The 9,428-nt window shown below is 41.3% G+C and overlaps 1 protein-coding gene across 1 annotated transcript in view; it reads left to right on the top strand.

Moving 5' to 3' along the window:
- Nucleotides 1–2,102: 2,102 nt before the first annotated feature.
- The window catches only part of niban1a (niban apoptosis regulator 1a), a 29,846-nt gene continuing 22,520 nt past the window's right edge, over nucleotides 2,103–9,428 (top strand). Inside the window, exon 1 of the mRNA XM_004068241.5 lies at nucleotides 2,103–2,300. Within this exon, the coding sequence (XP_004068289.1) occupies nucleotides 2,246–2,300 (55 nt within the window). The 5' untranslated portion in view covers nucleotides 2,103–2,245. The remainder of the gene's footprint in view (nucleotides 2,301–9,428) is intronic.

Below are 9,428 nucleotides of genomic sequence, written 5' to 3'. Positions count from 1 at the left end.
GTTGGTTTTATTTCCATAGCTACAATTTTATGTTTGCCTGGGGGTGAAGAACATGTCTGTAATTTTTAAAAGAATCTGCAAAAGCAAATTTTTGGATTTCCATGGCAAAGGAGATTTTTTTTTTTTGCTAACCACGCCTATACTCCTTATATGGTCATATCCTTTTGTTCAGCTTTAGCCAGGGATTCATGTATAGCATTTTTACTATTTACCAGTAAAAACTGTGGGAGCAATTGGGGAACATCAATTTTGTGAGCTCGCCAAACAATTGCTACTCAAAAATGACATCTTCTAATTCCAATCATTTTTTTTTCTAGTGATGCTCGAGGATTTAAGAGGCAACAGACCGTTATCCCTTTCAAAGTCAGCATGCAGTAGGGATGCAGCGGTTTACGTTCCCCATGATTGGGTTCAGTGGTGTAACATATGGTTCCATTTTAAAACGAGGAGTGTGGCATTTCTGCTAAAAGCCCGTTTAACCCTGGAGAACCCACGAGCAATTTTCTTCAGGGCTTTTAAAGTTACTTTGACATTTTTCTTAAGTTTGTTCATTTTGGGTAGCAGCAATTAACGGCAGCCAAAAAATATTTAAAATAAATAAATAAAAATAGAAACACAGAATTATCTACATGATTGAGATACAATGGATTTCTTGCCATTGACAGGAGGCGTTTGACGGATGCCAGGATTTTAGGTGTTGGCTCAGAAAAGCCTTCAGGTTGTTATCAGTGAAAGCTGCCAAACCCGGCATCCTGGGAGGAGGGGGGGGGGGCATCTGAGGGTCATCGGTGGCATGTTGGCCTGGAGATAGGGGAAATTCTTGAGACTTGACACATTTTCTGCCATCAGTGTGCAGTTATCATTAGGAGGATGGATGTCTGCCCCCCTCCCCAAATCTACAAAGTATTGCCAAAAGTTGACTTTATAAAATGGCTTTTATAATGTAGGTGAAATTTGTGGATGTCTGACTCCACCATCATGACTCCATGAGAGTCTGGCAGTCTTAGGTCCAATGGAACGGACGAAACTTTTCCTTTTCATCCCTAAAATTTGACCCTTGTGGGTGTGTCCTCATTCAAAGTTTGACAGTAGGAATCTACTTATTTAGGCCTCGAAAAACTCCTATTGGAATACATCTGACAGATCCAACTGCTTTTTCTAGACGCTCAAATCTAACTTATTGGAGACTGATGATGAAGGTGACCCAGGACCGCATAGAAATGAAGCCTGTTTCATGGTAACGGGGCGGACATGAGAAGCTTGAATGAATGTAGTGCCCCCATGTGCTTTATTTATTATTAATTCAATCTGCATTTATTTGTTTATGCTCAGGTTAGATGTTTAAATGCGTAGATTTGTCAGGAACTGGCGTCACTGCTGCTGAAAAGCAACAACGCTGCAGGGCACACCGTGACGCAGAACCTGATATCCTCGCCCTGTTACTTCTCTGTCAACTGTGTGTTTTGTGTATGAACTAAAAAAAGACAGTAGGTGTGGTGCTGGTGTCTGTGGTTTTATGAAGGGAGGGACTTAACTAAATGACATCACTTCAAGTTCAGTCCATTTTCTTCTACAAAATAAAAGTAAAGTGTTACATTTCACTTTAAACAAACATGTATCCTATTCCAAAACAGTACATTCTTTAAGAAATCATTTATTTAAAAACTTGCTCAGTGAAGTAAGGGACTTTTAAACTATTATAAAATGTAACAATCAGAATGTCTTTCCAGCACATGACTAAAAATTGGGAATGTTCAGTAACAGGGTGGATATTTTGCTGTCTTATTCCAAGAGTCTGGTCATAGTTATTACACTGTAATATCCCGTGCTACACCAGTATATAGATTTTTATTGTATCTTTCAGATTAAATGATAATAACATGTTAAATGATCTTTTCTTTTTGAAGTTACAAAGCTGTAATGGCACAGAATACTATGTTCCATTCATCAGCTCCAGAATTCAGCTTTAGCATTGCCTGTAGCTGGAGGAGGCTTGAGTTGTGGGAACTTTTCTCTATGTTCATATATTTTGAATGTCAAAAGTGTTTAAGTCAATCATCAGGAGCCTTGAGGGATAAGAATGGGATCTGTGGCTGAGCGTCACCGAACGAGGCGGAGAAAGAGGAGGAGGAGGAGGAGGAGGGTGTGCTCCTGCTCCTCCTCCGCAGCGCGCGGCACATCGGTGTGACACCGCTTGTACCTGACGACTGAAAGTACCTGTGGATCCTTGCCTGTCAGCAGCACCATGGGGGGTTCCGCGTCCAGCCTGCTGGATGAAGCCAAGTCCAACTACATCCGAGGTAAAAGTCTTTGGTGAGGAGCGCGGCGGCGGTGCGCACCGCGCGCTCAGTCTGTGCGTCTGTCGGGCGGGGTGATGCCTGTGCGTTAAGCGGGGATTTAAGCACAATAGTCTAAGAAAACAAAGCGGTTTTTAAAAATATGAACATAAGCAGAAACTGACATTCTGAGCTGCATGATGTGTTCGTTTATTTATTTTTCACTACAAACGAGTCAGTCTGGAGTTCCGTAAGAGAAACATCCTGAGGTTTCTTTTTGAGTTTCTGCCAAGCGGCGCTCAAACCTGTCCGTCTGGTTTGCATTGTACTCTTCCACGGACACGACATGACCTCCCGGTGGCGTTTTGATGGGACAGCAGTCAGAGGGCTGCTGTCAGTCAGCCCAGTTTGTCTGCAGGGCTCATCGGGTCACTCCAGCTGATCCAGTCCTGCGGGGAAGCGGAAGGTGACAAACAGGCAGCAGCAGCTGTGCGCCTCCCTCAGCCTTTCCTGCGCAGGTACACCAGCCAACAGGTGTTCGGGCTGTGGATCCCACAGAGATGAAAACAAGTTTCCTGTGGCTCCTGCTAGTTTCAGCTGCAGTGAAACCTGATCTTGTGATCTGCTGGTCTACTTAAAGCAAAAAAGCAAAATCAATCAGAGGGATTTGAGTAGAGGTGAAGCCTGCTTGGGGATGTAGTTTACATCTAATGTCAAAGCTTGTGTGAATATTTATCTCAGGTTCTCCAACATGTTAAACAAAAATGTAAAGTCCAAAGAGTTGGCAGAACTTTACATTTGTGACTCCCAGTCCTCAATTGACCTTCATCAAGGGCAGTTTATTCTTTGACACAAACACCTACGTAAAATACTGTACTCATATTTTGAAAACAACAAAAACATTTGGGTAATATTATGATTTGGATTGAAATTGAAATTGGACTTTGAATTGGACTTAGACTTGGAGTAGAATTGGGATTGAAATAGGATTTGGACTGGATTAGGATTTAGATTTGGATTGGAATTTGAGTTCGGATTGTCATTGTATTTGGAGTGGATTTGAATTTGGATGGGGATTTATATTTAATTTGCATTTGTTTGGATTTGAATTGGATTTGGATTTGGATTTGAATTATAATGTGATTTGGATTGGATTGGATTAGAATTTGAATTATTTCAAGCAATCAACCAAAAAAACAATTCTAAAGGTAAACAAAGAGATATTCATACATATGTATATATAGAGAAATAGATATCAAACTTAAGATGATTAGTTGTAACTTGATTGGAAAATAAACTATTCAAAATAAAAGGGATACATATCCTTAAAAGTACATTCACATCCATCTATTGAGGTCTTATAAGTAGGTATAGGGCTTATCTTTAAGGCCATGTTTGGCTCGCTTTTTGCATTAAATCTCTGATAAATTGAGTTTTAAGACGGGGTTGGGCACTGCAAATGTCTGACTGTTGTTGTTGACCCAGAATGTATACAAAGAGTATTTTCTCTTTGGGAGGGAACGTATTCAAGAATGCTCCCAAACTGGAAATGATTCTGCTTGTCAAGATTCCAGTCATATAATAAGAACAAAACATTCATTATTCTAGCATCATCAGATCCAAACACGAGCCACTGTGAAGAACGATTGTCCGAGCTGAAAGGAGTGGCATGACATGTCATGCTGTCATGTCAACAATCTGGGCGTGGCAATGCCTGCATAATTGCTGAAATTCTTTATAAAAACTTGAAACACAGAAATTTATAAACCTCAGATGGGTGTAGGACGTCATATCTACTCAGAAATGTGCTTTAGTGTCACTGGGTGTTGAAACTGGAGCCACACCGAACCCCACCCATTACTATGAAGGCCCACACCGCCTGAAGCATTCAGGGACCAACTTGGTTTTTAAAATTATTATTATTATTATTATTTTTTCATATTCTCCACCTCATTTGTATCTCTCATGTCCCTTTTTGTATTTATTTGAGAAAAATATATCTCAGTGTATTGAAGAGAAAAAGCAGAGCATTCCTGCAGCGCAGCAGCATCATCTAATAGACCGTGCAGACCACAGAGCCTCAGATATCTGCCATATTTTTGCTTAAAAGAAAAAAAATGCTGGTATTTCTGTTCCACCCTCCCTGCTCAAAGTTTAACCCCTAAATTCATGCTTTTTGCATGGCTCAGGTCATCCTCAACCTTAGGTGCTGTAAACAAAATGAACAGAAACAGAAAATAGAAGCAAAGCAGAATGGAAAATTAAAAAGGCAGATGGAAGTGCAGAAAGGTTTGGTTTGAGTTTGCAGATATTTCTCTGTGAGAAAAAAATAAATTTGGTGTCGTCTCCAGCTGCTTCCTCTGCTGTTGCCGTGGTTACAGGTTACAGATCTTATGTGTTCACACTGGAAAGATAAAACAATCTCAGGTCTGAGCGTGAGGCGCTCCTGTAATGCGCCTCACGCTGACAGCATATTTGACGCTGGAGCTGAGCTCAGACTCTCGGTTTATAATGGGTCCCTCTGGGGGCTTTTAATGTCTCCTGCAGCTCATGATGCCGCTCTGTCTGCTCCAGGACTCATCTGGGTTTTTTAGGTTAGCTTGTCAATTTTTCCTGGCTGCCACTTACTCCGCATCCATTTCTCATGCTGAAGACATTCCTGCCTGTCAGTGTCCAGCAGTCAAATGAGGGGAGTTGGAGTGTTCGGCAGTTTGTAGGATGGGTCGAGGCCCTTCAGGATTCATGAGCTGACAGCAGCACAGTTTTAAAGGCTCACTCCAATGAAAACTGTGTTTTTAGTGTTTTTAACATGTTCTTGTGGCATTTTTCTCATGATATAAGCAAATAAGCGTAAATTTGCATGTATGAGCATTTCTTTATTCAAATCATGGTGAATCAGGAGCAAACGAAAAAATACCATTGGAAAAAGATTGTGTTTGTAGCGAAGAAAATGCTGGCAGGCCAAAGTCTCCCTGCTCCGCTCCATTCTGATGATCCACTTGCAGACAAATAGATCCATGAAGATCTTTTTTTTACTTGTATAGGAGCTGACATCTGACTCTAAACTGTGCGGCTGGATAGCTCCAATATTGCTCGCCACTTTTGTTGCACTGCAAATGTAACGTGAGGGGCTGTAAGCTAGCTGGAGAGAGTGTAAACAAAAAGAGTGAAGGAAAGTGAGGACAGGCTTACACTCGACCAACACCCACAACTCAATGGTGAAATTCTAAAGGACTCCTTTTTTTCCTCTCTGATGTCACTTGTTTTCAGCAGCTTACATTGACGTACTTTGCTAGTTTGGATTGAAAGCAGACTGCTGGTGTGGTCCACATGGACTCATATTTTTGGGTGGAGATGATGATCCGCTCCCTACCCTGCATGTGAGAGTCCCTATGAAAATAAGTGTTCAGCTAAAACAAAGTCCCATTTGAGTCAGAGGTGGTCAGATACTGCTACAGAAACTGTAATTTTGGCGCAAAAGAAGATCAAAATATAACTACCACCATGTGAGACTAAAACTCCCCCATCTACCTGCTTTAGCCAGGTTAAAAGTGAGTTTCCAAAATATGACTCAGTGACACTGTCGCTAGCCTCTGCGTCTGTTTGGAAGAAAACCTCAACAACAACAAAAACATAAAAGTTGTTAAGAATCCTCACGAGCCGGAAAACATGACTGAGAAAAGTTGTGGAAAGTAACCAACTTCTGCAGCTATTGGATTGCTCCAACTGTAGACAAACATTCTTGCTATGAAACGTGTGAATGGTGCATAATATTCATGCAACATGTTTGCCAGAGCAGACATCCTTATGAATATTGGATTTTGTTTTTCAGCCAATAATCTGCATGATGGCTGGACGTAAACTAATGTAGTTCACTTTGGACACTGAGCCTTCTTGATTGTGCTTTTACCATCCAGTGTTTACACTGGACTGTTGCCACCCGATTTTTACTCACAGTTGGAAGAGGTTTGGTGAGAACCATCAAATCTCACTCCGGGCTTTTTCTTTCAAAGCTCCATTCTGATATACGAAAGACTTGGTGTCATAAAATTCCAGCTGGGCACAAACCGCTACAACTAATTTCTCCATGATCTGTTTTCAAAAGATTGGCACTTACATGTTTTGAAAAAGGAACCAGTCGACACTAGCAAATCTGAGTGCTTGATTGGTCAGAGTTCAACTTTTGACATGCATTCAATGGCTGCAAGTTTTGTACATGGCCCGAAAACAGACTTAAAAACTTGCGTAGCAACATGTGAACGCGAGACTTACACAGAAGCCTGAAAGGCACACACAAGTTTACATGGACTTTTCATTGGAAGTGGTTGCTTGAACACGCATTTCAGAGCCTGGTGTGAAGATAGTGCAGAGATCGATGAAAGTCTCTAAAAGTTTATTCAACTTCTCTTTTGAAACTCTATTTAGGTTGCAGTGATGTCAATAATCAAAGTTCCAGGGAAATCAAAGGGAAAACAAAATATTTATTTTGCTTCTGGGGTGTAGAAAAAAGCAGATTCTTTACAGTTAGTAAAACAATTTTCTTGTCAATTTTAGGAATGGAAGTTTGTTAACATGTATTTCAATTCTTTTTCTTTGATGGCAAAAATCAAAATGGTCTTTTAGTCGTTCACATGTAATTTTATGTCCTGCTGCCTCCAGCTGCCATTACACAATCATTAAAATATTGGTGGGAGAAGCTGAAAGGAATCTGGTTCTCAGGCTCGCTGGCTTGAAGTCCACCTGCTGTTTGCTCACGTCTGCTGCTCGGAAGTCCACAGAGAAACAAAGACCTCAAGTCTGTGGCTGAAACCTTCCTCCGTGGAAAAATAAAACCAAATGAGGAGACTAGAAACAAAAGTAAATGTTTTTAAGACCCACTGAAATGAAAATAGTGTTTTTAACATGTTCTTGTAGCATTTTTTTCTTGAAGGGGGACAAATATTAAATAATTTAAGGTTAAAACTTGAAAAAGCTCAGGTTTGTGACGCAACAACTGTGATAGGTGGGCCAAAGTCTCGCCTCTCTGCTCCATTTTGATGCATCCGCTTGCAGACAAATAGGTACATTAACGTCTTCATTTTCCTCGTCTGAGCTGGCATCTGGCTGGAAACTGTACGACTGGATAGCTCGATGATTGCTCACCAATTTTGTTGCACTGCTAATGTAATATGAGGGGCTGTAAGATAAGCGCGAAAGAGTGTTGTTAGAAATGATGGAAAGTCAGGACAGTCTAGCTCCAATATTGTTCACCTTTTTTAATGCTAATGTGAGGTTGGGGTTGTGAGGGAACTACTGCTGCTCTAGAGCCACAGAAAACCACACTGGCGTTTTGATTTTGCCTAAAAACGACATAATCCCAACTAAAAGACCACTGGGAACGCAATTACAATGGATCAAAAGATGATCAGAGAGAGACTTTAAAACCCCAAATACAGATGTTGAAATCCGTTTAAAAAATATATATTTTATTGGTTTAAATTGAAGATTTTTTCTGAATAACTCCCTCAAATGCCACCATATAAAGGTTGTAGGGAGGAAGTCGCCTAGAATGACTCAGGGCTATTACTCCACCACTGCCCGCTGGTTTCCTGTAGGGTTCCAGCAGCTTAATAACTCAGGGTGCTTCATACAACCCAAACACCGCTGTATGGTAACCCCCTTATAAACATTAACACCACATTATAGTAGTAGGTTTAGGAGTTGTCATCTGGACTTAGTTTTTAAAGTTAGAAGACGTTTCACGTCTTTTCCAAAAGTCTTTGTCAATTCTGAATTAGCTGTTAATATATGTGGTCATGGGGGAGGAGTCAGACCTGAAACTGGATGGTATTTTCAACTTAGCCTACATGGTTTCGGGTCCTTTGTCCTCAGCTGGGGGTTGGGCAGACTTTATGTCCTCAACCTAACCTGACATTAGCAACAAAAATGGTCGAGCAGTATTGGAACTATCCAGCTGTACAGTTTTAAGTCAGTTGGCAGCTCAGACAAGGTAAAATGAAGACGTACACAGATCTATTTGTCTACAAGTGGATGTATCAGAATGAAGTGGAGCAGGGAGATTGTAGCCTCCCTTGAATATTTTCTACATAACAAATACATTCTTTTTTAAATGTCAATTTTTCATCTGCTCCTGATTCAACCATCTGTCTTCTTCCATTCATCCGGGACTGGGTCATGGGGTCAGAAGTCTAAGCAACATGGTGTTTGCTTAGACTTCCTTACCATCATTACCCTCTAGGTGCCGCGTGGGCATTGAAGTTGGGACATTTTCTAGTACCACTCCAAGAGACACAGAGAAGGCCGGGTACTCTGAACTGCTGTTTGGCACATAGGCCAAAACCACAGTCAGAGACCTATCCGTAGGCGTAGGGACACGAACCTCGCATCCACCAGGGTGAGCTCCATCTCTTGGCGGCTGGGCTGAATATGCCCACACCTGTCCGTTCCTTTTCACTGCGCAACTCCAAAATGGTAGAGTCCAACCCCATTGATGGATTGCGTTTCAGAGCCCAGGCTGTGTGTGGAAGTGAGCCCAACTATATCTAGCCAGTACCTCTCAACCTCCCACGCAAGCTCAGACTCCTTCCCTCCCAGAGAGGTGAAGTTCCATGTCCGGGGTTTGGACCATCCAAATCAGATTGCACCGATCCCTTTCTAGCTCTCCTTTAGGTGGTGGGCCCACGGTAGAATGATTGCTTGCCTGCGAGCCCCAACCCCAGGCCTGACTCCAGTGTTTGGCCCCGGTGACGCCAATCCAGGCGATGTAACGGAATCTTGTAGTGTTGTGTTCAAAACGGGGTTTCTGAATTCACAATAATTTGAATGTAGAAATAAAGAATATTAAAACACCCAAAACACATTTTTTATTGGAGTGGGTCTTTAATATAAAATTACCTGAATTGCTGGTTTTCTATTGTTTATTCATTAAAACTACATTTGTAAAAGATAAATGGCATACACCTTTAAAAATCCCATTCACTCATGCACACACACAAGCATTAGTAAACTGTCTCAGCTGAATGAACATGACTATGAGGATGATGAAATAGGAATTACTAAGGTTTTCGCATAATCTTCTATTCCCTTCATTGTTGTCATGTTCACGATGACTTCATGGGCGGTGATTCCACATAAATCTACACGATTGGAAAA

The sequence above is a fragment of the Oryzias latipes genome, chromosome 4, assembly GCF_053564925.1.
Source record: "Oryzias latipes strain Hd-rR chromosome 4, Olatipes_Hd-rR_3.1".
NCBI classification, from domain to species: Eukaryota; Metazoa; Chordata; class Actinopteri; order Beloniformes; family Adrianichthyidae; genus Oryzias; species Oryzias latipes.
This window is presented reverse-complemented; position numbering and strand designations above follow the sequence as displayed.